General features: G+C 35.9%; 2 protein-coding genes across 2 annotated transcripts; both read right to left on the bottom strand.

Annotated features, from left to right (window-relative positions):
- Positions 1-556: 556 nt before the first annotated feature.
- LOC147551308 (putative chromatin-remodeling complex ATPase chain) lies at positions 557-7,840 on the bottom strand. The gene is made up of 25 exons (XM_086666717.1): positions 7,577-7,840; positions 7,247-7,378; positions 7,039-7,145; positions 6,383-6,495; positions 6,013-6,110; positions 5,603-5,782; positions 5,292-5,513; positions 4,738-4,872; positions 4,366-4,648; positions 4,167-4,240; positions 3,843-4,063; positions 3,665-3,752; positions 3,481-3,574; positions 3,193-3,381; positions 3,062-3,093; positions 2,848-2,924; positions 2,674-2,763; positions 2,462-2,531; positions 2,299-2,362; positions 2,153-2,211; positions 1,910-2,075; positions 1,597-1,775; positions 1,266-1,481; positions 992-1,093; positions 557-875 (listed from the first exon to the last, which is right to left on the bottom strand). Exons 1-25 carry the CDS (start codon positions 7,799-7,801, stop codon positions 861-863), a joined length of 3,231 nt encoding a protein of 1,076 aa, XP_086522843.1. The 5' UTR covers positions 7,802-7,840; the 3' UTR covers positions 557-860.
- A 768-nt stretch (positions 7,841-8,608) lies between these two features.
- LOC147551307 (Protein kinase superfamily protein) lies at positions 8,609-14,026 on the bottom strand. The gene is made up of 8 exons (XM_086666716.1): positions 13,594-14,026; positions 12,900-13,359; positions 12,526-12,810; positions 12,106-12,423; positions 11,260-11,487; positions 10,332-10,432; positions 9,747-9,864; positions 8,609-9,319 (listed from the first exon to the last, which is right to left on the bottom strand). The coding sequence occupies exons 2-8, from the start codon at positions 13,284-13,286 to the stop codon at positions 8,999-9,001; spliced, it is 1,758 nt and encodes a 585-aa protein (XP_086522842.1). The 5' UTR covers positions 13,287-13,359; positions 13,594-14,026; the 3' UTR covers positions 8,609-8,998.
- Positions 14,027-19,276: the final 5,250 nt, after the last annotated feature.

Below are 19,276 nucleotides of genomic sequence, written 5' to 3'. Positions count from 1 at the left end.
TTTCATTGGTTCAGCTCAGGAGTCGAACAAGAGTCTGTATACTGTTGATCACCGACACTTGTTTTTTATATCCGGAATTTACGAAAATGCCACTGCTTTCTCAATGCTGCAAGTTCCAATGACCAACTTTTTTTTATTTTGTACTAGTGGTATATTTTATTTGATCAGTGATAGTGAAAGTCTTTTAACGGGTTCCACCACTATACATCCAATGGTAGCAAGATGTCCCCAAAAATTGGGCGGAATGTGCTAATTGTACTCGTTAAATGTCAGATTTTGACATGTTTCCGCAAATTTCTTTATCAAAATTTGTTTTACCAGGAAGCTTTAAAATAGAAACGCCTCCTACAATTGTTAGAAAACCCTTCCTTGGTAGATAACAATCACGAGAACGCGAGAAGTGCCTAGAAAACATCCCTTCGTTTGAAGAATTACTAGGTTAGATGTGAAACCCATATATCAAATTTAATTAATCATTTTCTTGTTTGTTAACTTTTTTTCTGAAAAATTAGACATGGAGTATAATACCAGATAGATGACTAAATGGAAATGATAATTCTAATAAAACTACTACTATATCATTCATATATATATATATATGTATATAGCGGAAGTACGGACAGGGACACAGGGTTCCGAAAATATTACATAAACCTTTCTATTGGATATGTTTTCAGGGAGGTGATAAACCTAATACATTCTACCATCTTATCTCCTCGGATACTACTCCCAAAACAAAAATAAGTTACCTTTCTCAGACACAGGGTTAAACAAAATCACATTCTAGAAATAAGAGAAGCATCTGATATTCAGTTTGTTTTGATTTCATGAGTAACCAACAGAATGGAAGGCTGACAAAATTACTTTCTCTTCCCCTGTACCAACCAAAAATCAAGACATGTACACGTTAGAATGAAATCACAAGCAGATACACGTTCGAAGATGAAACTCCAAGCAGTGCGAATAGAAAGTGTGATGAAAATACACATACCGAGCTTAGATAGTCATCCATGACCGACTGCTTCCGCTTTTTTACAGATGACACAGGGCTCTCTGCTGATCTTGTATTACCCCTCTTCGATGGTGTCATATTCTGTATATATCATTAAATAGATTTCAGGATTTTGATTTACCAAAAGGAGGAAGAATTATTGATGTCCCTTTCAAGAACTACCATAATGGGATTAACTCCCATAAGAACTTTTTGAGCATCGAAGATGTGAAACTAATTCTAACCTTTGCCGAAGGAAAAAAAAAATTCTAACCTTGGCCAGTTTCTTATCTTTGCGAGCTTGTCTCTCCCTCTCGTCAAATTCTTGGTTTTCCTTCTCAACCAACCGAATTAGGGTATCGCAACGCCGTGAAAGCTCAGAAGTGGTTCGAGATTTTACAAACCAATCAAAACGAAACAAAGGGGAGGTGCGATAAGCAGCTTTAAGCTCTTCCCAGTTCCCATACCCAAGCTTGTGAACCATACACAACTGCAGTGATGCAATGAGAAAAACAACAATAACAAACAGAAGTATGACTTGATTTGTAGAGAAAGAATTGCAAGTAACAAGGAGGAACTCATGAACTTTTTGAAAAAAACTGTACCATGAACCGGTCACATTCTTCGTTGTACAACTTCCCTTTATTTTGACCGTACTGGATCTTCAACTCCAACCATGGATTCTTGTAACGATCCATCTTCTTACCAATTGCTTTCATGATCTCATCTTTTCTCGAGATTCTAAGTTCTCCTTTCTCTATATTCTTGATGATTCTATCATAATCTGCACAACATACAAGTAAGACTCAGAAAGGATCTTGTTTATATCGTTGTGAATAGTTTAGTCAATATCGACAGCAAAAGAAGTCTAGGGTATACACTTTTATTTATAAAGCTTCATATTAAGATTACAATTACCATTTAATTCCCTGTGTCTTTCTTTGAAGACTTTAGCGTATCTTTGAACTTCTTCTTCAGATTTGCCTTCCATTTCAGATGCAATACTTTTAATGTCACTCCTTCCATATTTCTCACAAGCTCGGATAAAAGTATTGAAATCTCTCCTCGTCCATGATGAAAACCCCTAAAATGAACAAATTTTTTACAATCTTGGGAAAGATAGATAACAGAAGTAGTATTTTTCATCCACTACCCACTTACCTCCTCTAATAGTTGGTCTTTTTCTTCCTGTTCTTCTGCAGTTAATGGTTCCCCTACTTCTACAAAACAGACAATCAGTTTTAAGTTCCTTTTGCACATTAGAAGCCAAAGAAAGAGATACATTAACCAAGGAGAAATCAAAATACCATTAGCTTCAGGCTCGTTATCATCTGTAACAGAGTCTCTTATCTGATTTTTCTGATTTGTTAACTGAAAATAAGTACAATTAGCTGGGAAATCAAGTAACGAACCCAAGGGATGAGACTGTAGATCAGAACAAACAAAATTGAGTTTCTGGATTACACTAACCATGAGATAACGCACTTCCTTTTCATAAAGCTCCGTCAGTCTTTGTGTGTTGAAGAACTGGAAATCGTGTCTAAAAACAAAATAAAGTGGAATAATGTACCATGTTGCTGGCTTAATGGTAACTCTAACTACTCAACTATATAATTTTAAAATATGAAAAAGATAATGCAATGGAGACACTAGAAGGGTTAATAAATTCAAGAGATGCGTACAATTGAGGCATGCGAGGAATTCTAGGCTCTCTCTGTTTTGCCGGACCACCCTGTCGCAATGTTTGCTTGAAGTAGTCGGACTCCGAATAGCTAACGAGAAAAAATAGTAAGAACGGGTTTGGAAATACAAGGAGAAATACTAAGCAGATAAAAAAGGTCGCATAATATCCCTACTTGCGCTTCCGCTCTCTTCTTGGTGGCTCAATCCAGTTGTCGCTTACAAGCTTCTTAAATTCGGTCTTGTTCTCATCCTATATATAAACAAAATAATAAGAACCGATTTAGGTTACAAGACCATTGATTTCACAAGTATCACGTGCATGGAAACACCATTTTCAAATAGATCTTATTTAAGAATAGTGAATATAGTAGAGAGAATTGCTTCTACCTTGTCATCGTCGAAGTCGTAAAGCTCAGCAGCTGCAAATAACAAAAGAGATATTATCAGACTCTATGACCAAGTGACCAACTAGTATTTATAAGACAGAACAAAATACTAAAATTGTGAATTCAACATACTGTCATCCATTTTGAATTTAATGGCATCTTCTGTAAATTTCTTCATCTTGGCGTCAAGCTCAGCTGTTGCCTCTTCTCCTTTAGCTATAATTCTGTCAATATCCTCATCTGTGATAGTACTGTCCTTCGAACTGAAAACCATTTCAGCTCCAAACCTTACCATTTGCAAAAGCTCATCTTTATTAACAGCTGGAGCAAAGACAAATCAAATAAAGCATCAAATTTCATTTTAAACTACTGAAGCTGAAAATCAGCCAATATAATATTCTAAGATGTCTATACACTTACTTTTTTGTTCGGCTAATCGACCTTGTTGAATTACTAAAGCATCAAGCGCAAGCTTCTTATAAGCTCTTTCAATTACTTTTTCCTCTATTGTATACTGAAGAATTATAAATTCCACCAAACTTAGTAGGAGTGAACAGATGAAGTTTTGAAATGTTTAGGTTAAAACAATTAAAAAGAGAGAAACCTCTGTGCAGAAACGGAAGACTTGAACTTCCTTCTTTTGACCAATCCGATGGGCACGATCTTGTGCTTGCAAATCGACTTGTGGATTCCTACGTGAATTATAACAAGAAAGTGGTAATCAAATTTAAGAAGTACTTATTAAACTGAATACAAATTCATGTAAAACACGTTTAACTTACCAATCACTGTCATACAGAATGACAACATCTGCAGTGGCGAGATTGATACCAAGGCCACCTGCTCTAGTAGATAGTAAGAAGATAAACTTCTCACTTCCTGGCTTGTTGAAAGCTTCAATGGAAGCATCACGATCATCCCCACCCGTATTACCATCAATTCGACAGTACTGATACCCTCGATACATTAAATAATCTTCCAAAATATCTAGCAATCTGGTCATCTGCCCAAAACATGAAAAATAATTTCAAAAAGGCGAAATAAGAAAATCAAGAGCCACATGGAAGGAATATCCTAAACTTTATAATCTATATATAAAATATGACCTGTGAAAATATTAGGACCCTGGAGTCTCGATCCTTCAACTTCGGAAGCAGCTTATCTAAAAGAACCATTTTACCTATATACAACATTGAGAAAACAGCCATTATAAAAAAAAAAACAATCAATCAATAATAGAAACAAAAAAGAGAAAGAAAACTTAGGCACAACAGAACAATAAGAATTGCAGAAGAAATAACTTACCTGCACTTGTAATAAGATGATCTCCAGTAGTGTATGGCGGACCAGGTTCAGCTCCTTGAAAAAGGTATGGATGATTGCAACATTTTCTCAGCTGCATTGCTATGTTAAGCAGACGCTTACGCTCTCCACCAGCATTAACAACTTCAAGATCCTTCTGCAGCAAAGCACGATAAAACTGCTTCTGCGATTGAGACATGCCTACTTTAAGTATAGTTTCCTTCTTTGGAGGCAACCCTTTCTCTACATCAGATTTCAACCTTCGGAGGAGGAAAGGACGGAGGACCTACAAAGTTTAGATATGACAAGGTTAGATGATGAAGCTCATTCCAAAAGAATATGTCATCAAAGGAGAACAGAGCAAAAACTTTGTACCTTGTGAAGTTGTTGAACAACCTCTTGCTGGTCATTCTCACCCGATATTTGGAACCATTCATCAAATGTTTCAGCAGAACTAAATATCTCTGGAAGAAGAAAATTAAGAAGCGACCACAGCTCATGTAGATTGTTCTGCACAAATATGATGTCAAATACATTATATTCCAGCACAAGAGTTTCAGACAATAAGATTCCAACCATCATAATAGAACTATTAATTGTCTTTAACCATTATAGATATCTACTTTGAGAAATAAACTGAAGAAAGAAAACAGGAAAGTAATTTATTGTTTTCCATATCTTAATGGCTCTATAATTGTGAAACTCCAGCCGAACATCTTTTTTAATTTAGAAGTTAGCCAATCAACGTCAAACTTGTAATTCAGAGCAACATCCAACTAGACATTTAGACTACAAGGAAACATCTCGTGTTTGTGAAATTAACAAATGCAGCAAAATGGTTCATGCCAGGATTTAAATGGTCATCCATCTACAGTGAATCTAGCCAACCTAAAAATAAGAAATCATTCTGAACAAGTATCAATTGGTACCTGAAGTGGTGTTCCCGTGATAAGAAGTCTGTAATTGGTATTGTAGAGCCTCATAGTTTTTGACAGAAGTGAGTTCTCGTTCTTGATTCGATGAGCCTCATCTATGATAACATAACGCCAGCTAAATCGAAGTAAGCTCGATTTTTCTTTGATGGCCATCTCGAAACTAGTTACACAAATATCAAACTTCCCAGCCACTAATAAATTCTCACGTATGTGCTTCTGCAGAAACCACCAGTACAGACATATATATCATTGTGGTACCAACATGAAAGGAAAGAAAACGAAATCTGTAAATTAGGGCGACTTACCCTTTCATCTTGGGTCCCGAGAAACTTCACAGCTCGTAGAATAGGGCAGAAACGACGAATTTCATTCATCCAGTTTCCAAGAGTTGATTTGGGTGCAACCACCATATGGGGACCAGTAATTCCCCTAAACTCATGCAGATAACCAAGTAGAGAGATAGTTTGCAGTGTCTTCCCTAGACCCTGGACCAGATCAAAAGATGAAGTTCGCATCAATTATATAGCTCCACAAAGAGTTGACACAAGACTAAAATCTTTATCACATTATCACATCAATGAAATTGAGATGTAAGAGTGACTTCATGAAGATGATTATGTGAGGATTAATCTAAGAAATTGATACTGTATTGACTAAAAGAAGAGTTAATGACTTAATAGCAAGACATATCTAAGTGTCATAAAACAGTGTATACCATCTCATCAGCAAGAATTCCATTGATTCCATTTTCATACAGTCGTATCATCCAATTCAGTCCAGCTAGTTGGTAATCCCTCATCTTACCTTGAATACCTGAATAGTTAAAAAGATAACATCAAGATGCAATAACACAAAACTAGAAATAGGCAACAAGTTCAGAGATATTACATAAGTACTTGAACTAAGACTTTAACTTCATCACATTTATATATGGAACAATCATAAAGTGTAGAGAATATCTCAATGTCTATTGGTCTGTTAGATTCATCGATCCTAACATGAAATTGTTACAAGAGAGATCAAAGAAACAATGCCTAGAAAGTTGATGTCCTTTTTTTTTGAAAATTAGAAAGTTGATGTCTTACAAGTAGGTTGTGTCATTAAACGTGTGCTTCCTGCAGCAGCAAGAGCGTCCTCTTCCTCTTTAAGGTACTCTTCATCTTCTTCCTCCTCTGTCACTTTAGATGCATGACGACCTCTGCACAAAATACAAAAATCAACTTATTTCAAACTCCGCTAAAACGAAAAAGGCAGAACAGCCTACGCTAAATACCATATTGCTATGTTAAACAAGCAGCACGACGCCTGCACTAGAAAACCAGTTGTGACGTGATTATTTGGTTAATTTCAGACCCGTCAGACACTCTAATCCTGCATTCAAGGTAAGTGCCATCAAGAAGGCTCCTAACAAGAATAAACTTGTTTTACACTTGCTCTCGTAGTATTATAGTAACACTTACCATTTTCAAGAGTTCTTTTCATTATTCAGCTTAAATGGCATCTCACACCCAACAAACTCCCCATAAGGGTGGTGATGCTTATTGCCTAACTCTATCGAGACTCTGTATGTCATCAGCCATACAACAGTAATAACTTTCCTTTAAGTATAATAATCCTCCGTGATCCCAAGATAACTTATAAATGTGGACAACTCAGAAAAAAAAATAACAATGACAACATTTACTAGTGACAAATTACACTAATATAAAAACAGAAATCTTGAAGTTGTAACCAATATTACCTCCCCTTAGGTTTCTTTTGAGAAGAAGATTTACTCCCTTTCGCAAAATGAGCAAATATTTCAGTTTGTTGAAGAAGATACTGCAATCGCCCTTTCCCTTTGTTGTTCTGGCAAATCAATACCAAATTCACAGTCAGTAATCCGAGTAACATATATACAAAAACAAACAATGATTTAATCTTATTTGTTCTGAATGAAACTTCCTTACCATGTCGGAGTTAATAGCAGCATTTTGTGAGTCCAATATATCTTGAATCTTTTGTTTCTTCAACTTCTGCATTTCTTTCAGTCTGGCTTTCTCACGTTTTCCAACTTCAGCATTACCAGAAGCATTCCCAGCCTACCAAAGATCACAAGAGATAAATACCTAAATGTACCGTAAACTCACTTAGCAGAACAAAAAACTGAAATCCAAGGCCATTCGGAACATAAAAACCCTAATATGACCTAACTCTACTTAAACACATAACGATGAAGATGAATAATAGTAGATCTAATCAAGAAACATAAAACTAACATCTTTCTGTTTTGGTTTTACCTCGTCGTCATCACTCCTTGCTTCTTGATCGGAAGATTTAGAGCTATCTCCAGCACCAGCTTCAACTTCTTCTTCTTCATCGTCGGAAGCAGTTCTAGCAACCGCTTCAAGTTCTTCTTCATCCTCGTCGTTGATTTCGTCGTTCTTTCGTTCTTCCTCCGAAGAAACTGAACCGCTCGACGGAGCTTCGTCAGATGAAACCTCAGATTTTGTTCGTCTCGCCATTTTTCCTAATCGAGGGTTTTGTTTTCTCTCACTAGAATTAGGGAGAGAAAGTGATTTTGGGAGGTCGAGATGTATTTATAAAGTGGAGAGAGTCTTATGAAGTATTAACCTTGAAACGTTAAATAAGATGTCGCAAGCGAACGATGTCGCAGTGCGTGAGCATAATTTTGGTGGTTGAGGATAAATTCCCGCGTATAATTTCAGCAAGGTTGAGTTTTTTCCCGCTCTTTGGGTTGGGAACCGGGAAGGTGGTTTAATAGTTCTTCCCCAATTCTTTGAAATTCTCCTTTTTTTTTCCAACCCTTCAAAGTTCAAAGTGGGCAACCATATTCTAAACCCTAGAATGTATTTCAAAAACATTCTACATTATCGAATGTATTACCACTTTGATGTTATTGTTTGAATTGTTTGTCAAATTCTAAAATATCTGAGTGATTGCAGGGAACTTTAATATTTGGTCGTGAGTCGTGACGTACGATCATTTGTACATACTTAAAATCCATTTGACATCTCCAGTCATTGTTGTGGCTGAAAAGACATGTACAGAGTTCGAAGGGTCGTAAGGATGTGTATTGACTTGACACACACACACTCTCTCTCTCCCCCTCCTTGAACTGAGGGAGAAAAGACCATTGGATGCAGAGCTTCTACATTTGAAGAGTTCGAAACAATGGCAAACCTAGAAGCTTTGCAATGAATGGACTACCTTTATCCTTTTGAGTAATCAGGTCCAATACTAACAAGGATTTCGATCTCAAAAAAAGAATAAGAAATCAAGTAGAATAGAGAAGAATTCTAACACAAATGTGGTCTTTAATGAAATATTTATTAGATCTTCACTAACCACAACAAAGTAACTTAGTTTTCAGATGAAGTTCCATAAAATAATCAACATATATATAACAGTAACAATAGCGGAAAATTATCCTCCGAACCTACAATAATAGGGTTAAGACTCAAGATATCCGAAAAAAAAATATAACGAAGGCGAAAAAAAAGTGAAAAATAACATACCCCTTTACCTCTTCATACACTTTCAACCGGTTATCTGAGACTATTTCAGGACAACTAACTCACTTACATCCCAGCATAAATAACACGAGTGAACAGTTTTGGTTATAAAATGTAAGCGTACGATGATTATCTGAGTTCAAATGAGAAGGGAAGAATCTCATCAGTAGAGATAGAGAAGAGAGTTCACAGAATGCCTTTCTTCCCTTTGATTTTCAAATCAGATTCTTTTGCAGAGACTTTGGGAGGTACACGCGAATTACTTGCAGAATGTTTCTTACGTCTCGGAGCACCAACTGAAGAGGGCTCGACTAGTGGACCAGACCAAGTTTGAATAGGTTCCTTCTGATATGTGAATGTTGTACTGAATGGGACATCTGGTGGATCATACGTAGGATCCATGTGATGTGAGGAAGCCAAAGGGAAGCCAAGTGCTCCATCTTGATGTGGGGGAGGGAACTTTTCACTCTTGCTCTTAGCATTTGCGTGGCTAATAAGACGTCGTCTCTGCAAAAATAAAAATAAAAGATGGTTCGAATAGAAGGAAAAGAGCAACAAAAAGAAGTTCGATATAAATGAAACTAAATACAAAAACTAAGACAATTTATACGCTAGCAGAATCAAGAAAACGAATGAGCCAAAAGCAGCTACCACCTACCGGATGTTTTTGACAGACGGAATTGACATAGTTTCCGGAGATAATATAATGTTGGCTATAAGTCTACTAGAACTAAAAAATAAATCATATTGACTGAACACGAAAAAGAGCAAAAAAACACAAACAGAGCTGAATCATGAGTACTATCTTTACCTCTCCAATGGCCAAAAACGTGTCTATGGCCTTTATTGGGTTCAGAATACAGTATGGCGTATTGTTTCTAAACCTAACATGTATAAAAAAATGTAGTTAAAAAAAAGAGGTCAAATGACATACATCAATATTGGCTTGAAGCTCAGCATTGGCTTCTGGAGCAGGATACGCTCTTGGAGCTCGTTCACGTACACGAGTTTTCTTCACACCATTTCCATTGGCTTTGCCAGCAGTTCGCAGTCTGTGCAGTGTTGAAATATTATAGAATATGAATCGTGTACAATCCCCACAACCAAGAGTAAACAATAACACGAAAGAAAGTGGCCCTTGACTACTAGTATCATTGTACACCGAAATATTACTAAGGTAACTGGAGGGAGTAAAATGTATCACAATATCTAAACTTTTTGTAAAATAACATACGTTTTGAATCAAGTTATCCAACACATAACAAATATTGATACTTTAAATCAAAGTTTATGAGTTCATGGAGAAAAAATCACATGGGTGAAACACACTCTTCTATTTAATTGATACAATTAATTGTGTTAGTCTCTCTCAGAAGTTACAAAATAGGTCGATTTCAAAGTTCTTGTCTTTTTTTTCCCACTGACTACTCAGTTAGTCACCTAAGTTGTTGCAAGCATGGTTTCTTATGTTAGGATGTAGAATTATATTAATATTAAGTGTATTTAGTGATCGACATACCTTCTAGCTTCTTCATCCCGTAGTTTAGCGTCCATCTCCTTGCTAGGAGGATATTGTGGGAGACTAGAAGGTTCACATGCATAAGGTTTCGTAGTGAAGAACTGCAGAGAAAAGGGAAGTCAATAGAGAGAATATACTGATTAGAGAAATAAAATAGCTAGCCATAAGAACAATAAAAACAGAATCAATGCAATCGAAAACCAACTAAGTGTCTTTATATAATAAGGCCACACCAACTCGAATCACAGATACAGAAGATGCAGCCAAATCCAGTTAACAGTAAAATCTTCATCCACAAATAGGCCATAGTTGGTTCAGCATGTCATCCTTGCAAGCAAACTGGATAGTGCAATCATCTTTTGCAGTCGCACAATAGCACAGCAGCATGAGCCGAAATGGAGTTCATATTACAGTACAAAATACAAATATTCCTCGCATGAGCCAATAATACCACACACATTGTTGTTCTTGTGTCATTTTCATATAACTACGGGTTAGCAATTTGGTATACACCAAAATAAAAGTTCACATAGTTTTAGGACACAAGTGAAGATGAGTCAGTGGTTGATCTTGCCATCTTCTTGAAGTTGTTGTGGTGAAGATCATAATCTTTGTGAAACAATGCACATATCATAGAAATAAATTTTCAAAGATCATATAAATGAATAAGAATATAATACCGATATTAATACTGTATATCTTTTCGAACAAAAATTACTCATTGTTTATTGAAGTCATACAATAGATCACATAAAATTAACAAATGTAGCATACTGACTACTGAGTATTTTTATGCCGTGACACCACATTAAGGTGGCCGAAAGGAGTATAGGAGAAGCACATTCATTTTGGAGGAGCGCAAAGAATTTGAACATCAATAATAAACAATGACACAATACGATGACACAAAGAACTATATAAAGCTTACTTCGCTATTCAATGCAGCAGTGGCTGTTAGACGTTCGGCAGGGTCAATTGCAAGGAGAGTTTCAATAAGTGGTAGAGATGATGGTGGAAACTCTTTAAATGTCTCCTTTATGCACCGTCTGTATGGCTGTTGGGGCTTAAATATGGTAGCATGAGGCAATTTTGATCTTTTCCAGTACTCCTCAGAAGGAGAACCACATAGCTTAAAAATCTTATGCAGTTGCTCCACCTAAATTAGCATGAAACTATAATTAGTGGTGAAGAAATTTGCTTGTCAGATTCAGATAGCTTTACATGATTGCCAACTAGTAAGACCATAAACAAGTTAATATAATAAACTTGAGACAGGTACATCAATGGTGAGTCATTTTAATAGTGTCTGTCATTGTGTATAATAAGAAATGTCCAACCTAGATTCACTATACAGCGAAAGACGAAGTAATAAGGGCAATTGATGATTCCTTGTGCATCAACAGAATTTACATTGTCAATTGCATTTTATCCTTCTTTTGACAGGATAAACAGTTTCTAATTCTTTTTTAGCTTTATAATTCTGCCTAATTCATTGTGTTGACCAAAAAAATAGCTAACTTAGATAATAGACTAATAATTTTAAATGGTGAGCCTCTTTTATTCATCATAACTCTCAAAAATTTCAATGCATAATTTTCAGCATAACATTCACGGAATCTACCAGAACCGAAGGAAGTTCAGCATTAAGTTGTTCACAGATAAATTTTCGAACAGCTCTTCTAGTCTAAGTTAAAGAAACTAATAATGCGACATTGTAAGTGACACCAAATAAGGCATTTATGTTGTTATCGATCAAGGAAAAGAAGATAGTAACCTCAGTTCGTCCAGGCATGATAGGCTTCCCAGCCAATAACTCAGCTACGATGCACCCGGCACTCCAAAGGTCCACTCCTACACCATAATCAGTAGCTCCCAGAAGCAACTCTGGGGCTCGGTACCACAGAGTGACCACTCGACTAGTCATGGGGTGCTTGTGATTAGGATCAAAGAAAGAAGCCAACCCAAAATCAGCAATCTTGAGCAATCCCGTGTTATCCAAAAGGAGATTAGAACCCTTAATGTCACGATGAAGTACACCGTGAGTATGACAGTGCTCAAGCCCTGACAATAATTGATGCATATAACATTTTACCTGCCATATCCAAAAGAAACTTACCGTAAAACAATGCAGCATCAAAACATTTGAGAAGAAAAATAAGACACCAATTGATTAAAAAACAAAATATAAGCTAACCTGTGGTTCGGTGAACTTAATATCTGGACTTGCAGCAAGTCCAGCTAAATCATGCTCCATATATTCAAATACAAGGTATAAACTACACGACATCCTTGAAGTCACTAAACCTTCCAATTTTATGACATTTGGATGATCCAGTCGTCTCAGTATAAGAATTTCTCTAGCCATAAATTTAACACTCTCCGGTTCCAAATTGTCGAACCGAACCTTCTTTAATGCCACAATTTTCCCTGTTAATATGTCTCTAGCTTTGTATACATTACTATAAGTTCCTTGCCCAATCTGAAGATCATAAAGTTAATGAATTCAATACAATAAGTTCAGAAATCTAATCAAACTAAAAGAAAAGAAAAAGGAGAAAGAGAATACACCTTATCGATTTTCTCGAAAGCATCAGCTCGCCTAGGAGTCCAACCCTTTATTGCCTCTCCCGCAACTGCTGACAACCAAGCTGGCCAACCAGCAGCGACTTGCTCTCCGTGTAAATTCTTAGGTGGATTACTAAGTCTAGGGTTTGGCTTATTAGATCTTCTTCTCTCACCTCGAGAGTTTCGACTTCCTTCTTGCTTCTCTTCTTTCTGATTTTCCCCATTCTGAACTTCAGTATTATTAGTAACAACTTTTGCTGTAGTTACTTCAACCTGTTCCTTATTAGTACTAGTAGAAGCAACAACCAAATTTCTTCCATTTTCATTATCTTCCTTCTCTTTTACTACTACTGAAGATGGAGGAGTTTCTTTACCAAATACACACCCCATATCTTCTTCTCCTTCTTATACATCCATACCTCATTTCTCAATACATTCTAAACCTTTTGATTTCATCCAATCCCTAACAATCATAAAAAAACAATTAAACCCAAACCTAAAAAAGTTCAATCGAAACCCTAGAAAACCTCAAAATTGATACTTGTGTATGATCCCTATTTTCCCCCAAAAACCAGAAATTCAGCCGTCGCGATTTGTATCAGTCAACAATCAGTACAAATGAACGACTAAATTATAAAGAAACTAGAGATCCCCCATTAATGTATATAGAGAGAGAGAGAGGGTCGATTTCACTTACTTGATTGGAGAAGTTCAGAACCATCAAAGTTCTCTCAGAAGAAGACCTTGAAGGAAGAGAGAGTATTTGGTGGGTTTAGTTTCTCTCTCTAAAATGAAAAATTGGCATGATGGACTCTTTTTTCCGACAAATAGAGAGAAGAAAATGCAGAAAAGCTCACCAAACCATAACAAGTCTTCTTCAAATATATTAAGCCCTTCTTAATTCCGATTGCCCCGCTAGTCAAACCAACTCTCTCTCTCTCTCTCTCTATACCTACTCTTTTTTCAAGTCTAATACTTTCTCTCCTCTTACTTGGCTTTTGAGAGTGGGTAATCCTGAAATTGTTTGGTTGGTGGGCCTCTTAAACACCCCATTTTAGGTTCCTAATGATGGGTTTATACTTTCTTAGGTTGGGTCCTACCCCCATATAATGATCTACCCTTATGAACATGATAAACATAAATTATTCCTAATTCTAAGAGAGAAATATTGAATACTCCTGTGTAGGGTTGGGAATTTGGTCCGAAAACCCGGATCCGCCCGTGTCCGCCCACGTCCGCAAAGGACCGGGACCGCCCGTGACCGAATCGGGCAAGACCCGTCCGACCGAGAAGGCTTTAGCGGACGGTCACGGACAAAAGGGCCTACCCGGAGGTCCGCCCGTGACCGACCGCTTAAGTGAAGGTCCGTCCGCCCGTCCGGATTACCCGCCTCTAGCCCGAAAGATTACTGACCCTTAGATTTCTTAGGGTTATATTTGAGCCTTTAGATTTGCAAGTGACTTATATATAAATACAAAACAAAACCTAAAATCATTTTACCCTTCTCCTGGCCACTTCTCTTCTCATTCCCAAATTCTCAACCCCTCAATGTAGGTATGACAACTGAGACATATGTTTGAAGAACCCTAAATCTCTAACCTTTAGTCTCCAACTTTTCAACTTATCTTCAAGATTTCAACCCTCAAGGCTTCAACCGTTCGATCAACTCGGTAAGATATACTCATCTTCTCTTTCTTTTTGTTCGATCTACTCATCTTCTTCATCTTTTTGTTTGATCTACTCATCTTCTCTTTTTTTTGTTCGATCTATTCATCTTCTCTTTTTTTTCGATCTACTCATCTTCAGATCTAAACTCGGTAAGAGATTTTCCTCTCTGTTTGTTTCTATTTTAACTTTGAATCTTTATTATTTTATCTGTTTAAATCATTATTATTATTTTGTTCAAGTCATTCTTACTTGATTTTTTTTTTGTTTTTCAGGATACAACAACATTACTGTCATTATCTTATGCAACATACTGTCATTTTTATGACTTTCTTGATTTGAATATTAACTTTTGTAATTTTTGAATTCATTTAGAGATTAAGTTCTAATCTTATAACTATAATTATGTAAATTTGTTACTTTAGTAAATTTTGAATTTTGGCATTTGTTTAGGTATTTTAACACTATACCCGACGCCCGACCGACCGATGCCCGACATGTCCGGTTGGATAAAACGGACACGGGCGGACATTTTGAGGAAAAAATTCCGGTTAGTCCGTCCGTTTAGTCCGCCAGCCCGAGTGGTCATCGCGGAGTTTTGTCCGTTCCGCCCGGACCGGGAGCAAGTCTGCCCGCGGACTGCCCGTCCGGACCGATTCCCAACCCTACTCCTGTGTAATAAGTGAAGAAACTGTTTTTGCTTGTTAAAACTTAAAAATAAACACAAGTTTTGATTTATCATGTGCTTGAAAGTTATACCTAATCGCTAAATTATTGTTGATCGTTCAAAAAATTGAAGGTAGAGTGTAGAGTGTCATACCTCGTGTGATACATGAAGTGGAACTGTGTTAGATAATGTTTTTGCAGTGCTATTTATTTATTTGGTTACATATATAAACTTAGGAAAAATAAGAAAAAATTGTAAACTTTTTATTGGAATGCTTTAGCTCTCTTCGTTCGTATAAAAGTTAATTTTAACATCAATCAGATCATTAGATACTCCAATTTGAACGTTAAATCAGTAGAGGGTGGAGAAACAAGAAATATTGACGACACAAAAACTGACCAAATAGACTATAAACAATACATCAAAATAAATTATTTTTCAAGGCGATAACCTTGTGGTTATCTCCAAACAGTGGATTGTTTGCAGCACCAGACTAGAATGTCTACCATCCAACTTGAAATTGAATTATCATCACTATATATTTAGGTTCTTCTTCGTATGAATGTTGGGACTTTGAGATCTTCTTATGTAAATCAGATTCGGTGACGCAAGCCTTTCTTGGTGAAAACTTTTATACTGGAAGTTGAAATGCCGAACCAAAATATGTGAATGTGTACTATAATTTACCTATAGAGATACAAGAAAACTGAGGATTTTGGGACATGCATTAACATTAGCTAGATTTGATGTCTTGTTTTTGTTTTATCCTAGAATTGTGGACATCACAAAATTAATCACAACTTAAATCAAACTTAAAAGTCTCAAATAGTAACAAAAGCAACCTTTACAACAAATTAGTCACTTAACGAAACAGTGGATCGACAAGAACATTGACTTGCTATGAACCATTCAAGGATGTGGTCCTCAGTCATTTGTTCTACTAAGTACGAACTTCGTAGAGCGAAGAAACTTCAGACCTTCTAATTTGACATCAATTCAGGGTTGTTTTTCTGGACACTCTTCCAAGTGAGTCTGAAATTATCAAATTTTTTTTTAATGATCCTAATCTTTCTAATCATTTGCCCAATAACAATTAAGTAATTGATGAAATAATTCTCATAGGAGAAAATTTAAACATACATGAATTGGTGACAGGTCTCTTCTTAGCTTGCATAGATTGTCATTGTCCCATGTCATTTCATTCATTTGATATTTTATATAAATAATGGAGTTTGTTAACAATTATATAGTATATAGTATTATTTAAAATACAAATCAGGTAAGAAAAGACAAAATTATTAATCCTTGATTTGACAAAACGTGCATCACTTCAACTACTAAACTAACTTATACTATTATTTGTTTGTTTTCGCATATTACGACTTAATTTCATGTTTTATTAGTTGTCGAATGTTGTATGGCATGAGTATGTATGTACGATCCTATTACTGACACTAAAATATCAGGCTCGATGGGGCGAGAATCGTGCGATAGAAGTAAGGATTTATTATTACATACACATATTATGCTCACACAAAACGCAAAATGAACTCATAAACTGTATTATGAAACTCACATTCTCTACTTCTACTACTTGGGAGATCTTCTCATTCAATGAGTACTAGACACTCAAGTTCACCTCCTCCTACCAGACAAGGAGACAACCAAATGGACCATCAAGGAAACAAAAGTTTCTAGTTTCTCACAAATACCTTATCCATTCCTCCTATATCCCAAGATTTTTTATAAACCAACTCTAAACCTAAGTTTAGATATAACAACTAGGAATCACCAATATTTGTTTACTGAAATCAACTAAGGCCCCTAGTTGGAAAATATATACTCTTAATTTCTTTATATTTTATGATAGATTCATTACATAAATTGCATTTGTATACTAGTTTAGAGATCTTGATTGATCTATGTATGGTTTACTTACATAATGAAACTCCCAGACATCGATATCATGACATTTAGACATAAGAACTTGCATATGTATCTTAGGAAACATATTTATGTATCTTCCGTGACCGTGAGTCGTGGGTGGATTCAGTAGCTTTGTGCGTCCGGTCTTCCGTGCCAATACGATGATTTTAAATCAAGAAGTTGAGGTACTAAGAGTAAGATCTTGCAAACACACCCTACGAGTGTGGCAGAAATCGTAAAACCATTTTTCATTCCTCCAACTCACACAAATATGACGCACTGATATATTGTATTATTGCAGCTTTTTAGGACTTAAACCACATTTCAGCATTGGGATCACGGCATTAGTAAGTTACAATACGAAATAAGAAAAAGTTCCAACTTTATGATTTCGTCTATGTTATTTTAATCACTAGGTTAAAAGGTCAATTTTGTAAACGGGAAGATTTGTTTGCATATTTAGTCCCACATTATTCTGGAAGACCTTTCAAAACTTGGGTCATGAGGTCAGCAATAAAACCTTATCTTACACCTTGGTTTAGCCTTTTGAATAGGTTTGGTGTCTAAGCATAGCCAAAATGTTGCCAATGATAGTTTACTTTGGAGCCGTAATAATATCAAGTAGTTAAGTGAACATGGAGAGATTTTTTTCCTCAAAAAACGTCAGAAAAGTGTAAACATAATTAAAACAGCCACTACAAGTGAAGGGGAATTGACAAAAATGTTTTCTTTATCCGCTTGGGCCTCCACTCTCCGCGCTCCAAAGATTGGGGCAGTCCGAGGACATTCAGACTAGACCTAAACCGTGCTGGACTCAAACAACACGGATTAGGCCCATTCCAAGAGCCTTCAGATAGCCCCACTTCGTAGGCCTCAAACTGCTCAGACCGAGGCCCACGAAAAGTTCCAAGAGAGATATGTTCTAAAGAGCAAAAGAATGGGACGCCTTTACATGCCCCCAAGTCAAAATCCACAACTGTGTCTAAAAAGTGTCAGAGAAGTGTGGCCAAATATATTAACCCTTAGAAGTGTCACTAAGAGTTTATAAAAAATAAATAAAAATTATGCCAATAATTCAAGATTTTCGAACTTCTGCAAAAGTAAATCGGGTATGACATCAAGATCGCAACACTAATCCTATATCTCGTTTCGCGCTTATATTAAATAAATTATAAGTATATGAATGATAAAACAAAAAGACAAACTTCATATTATATTTAGTAAAGCAACAACTCCATAATACAAATATTGTATAAGGAACATCAATGAAGCCAATCTTCACAAAATAAGCAACTTTTAAACAAAAAATAAATAAGCTAAATTCACTTCAACCCACCCATAAGGCAAACTTCAGCATCATTTAATAAGAAAACTCCTCAACTTCTTCTTGCTTTGCTAATAATTCATTCTATATCTGTTCATGTAACAATTCTTATCTTATAATTGATTAATTTATACGAGTCGATGATCATCGTTCAATATCAATTCCATTGCTTTCACTTGGTCTAACAATAATTGCTTCGCAAATTATCGGGTTTGCCTCTGTTGGTATGTTAATCTTTTGATCCTTTGTATTTTTCGTATCGATTACATCTAATATTATTTCGGGTACATCATCTGCTTCAAAGTTTACATCTTTTTTCGCGTCTTTGTAAATGATGTATAGTAACATTTGAGCTAGCCCGAATGCAAATCCCAAGGTATTTGGCAACTGTACGAATATAAAAATCGAAAAATTAGTGTAGTTAACGATTTTTTTAAAAGAATATATATTAGTTTAAAATTACTTACGGCAATGTAGTAATCTTTGAGGAGGAGACCGTAGAAAAACCACATGATGGCACAGAGAGTGAGAAAGAAAGATAGCGAGAATGGCATGAATTCTACGCTCTTTGTTTTTATTACTAGCCTCTGCAAGAAAATTATCGCCGGTCATTCATTATATTTCATTTTATATAATTGAATGTACCTCATTTTTACTAGTTCAGTTCATTTTACTTCTAATTTACTAGGCTTTTAGTCTCGATGTTTAAGTCACATAGTCATAGATGAAAACTAAATATGCTTCTGATTTGCTTTAGCTAACTAATTACTATAAAGTTTTATGTCGATGTAGAAAATA

The sequence above is a fragment of the Eschscholzia californica genome, unplaced genomic scaffold, assembly GCF_041429995.1.
Source record: "Eschscholzia californica isolate CP2 unplaced genomic scaffold, dmEscCali1.0.p SCAF_3, whole genome shotgun sequence".
Lineage (NCBI taxonomy): Eukaryota > Viridiplantae > Streptophyta > Magnoliopsida > Ranunculales > Papaveraceae > Eschscholzia > Eschscholzia californica.
Note: the sequence above shows the minus strand (reverse complement) of the source record. Positions and strands in the feature narration are given on the sequence as shown.

Excerpts from the sequence above, each read along its gene's own strand:
- LOC147551308 (XM_086666717.1), bottom strand. The coding sequence starts at position 7,801 with ATGGCGAGACGAACAAAATCTGAGGTTTCATCTGACGAAGCTCCGTCG. Across the intron at positions 7,379-7,576 it reads CAAGGAGTGATGACGACGAG|GCTGGGAATGCTTCTGGTAA; the intron begins GTAAAACCAAAA and ends GATCTTTGGTAG. Across the intron at positions 3,575-3,664 it reads TCTTCCGTTTCTGCACAGAG|TATACAATAGAGGAAAAAGT; the intron begins GTTTCTCTCTTT and ends ATAATTCTTCAG.
- LOC147551307 (XM_086666716.1), bottom strand. The coding sequence starts at position 13,286 with ATGGGGTGTGTATTTGGTAAAGAAACTCCTCCATCTTCAGTAGTAGTA. Across the intron at positions 12,811-12,899 it reads CTTTCGAGAAAATCGATAAG|ATTGGGCAAGGAACTTATAG; the intron begins GTGTATTCTCTT and ends TATGATCTTCAG. Across the intron at positions 11,488-12,105 it reads TCATGCCTGGACGAACTGAG|GTGGAGCAACTGCATAAGAT; the intron begins GTTACTATCTTC and ends ATGCTAATTTAG.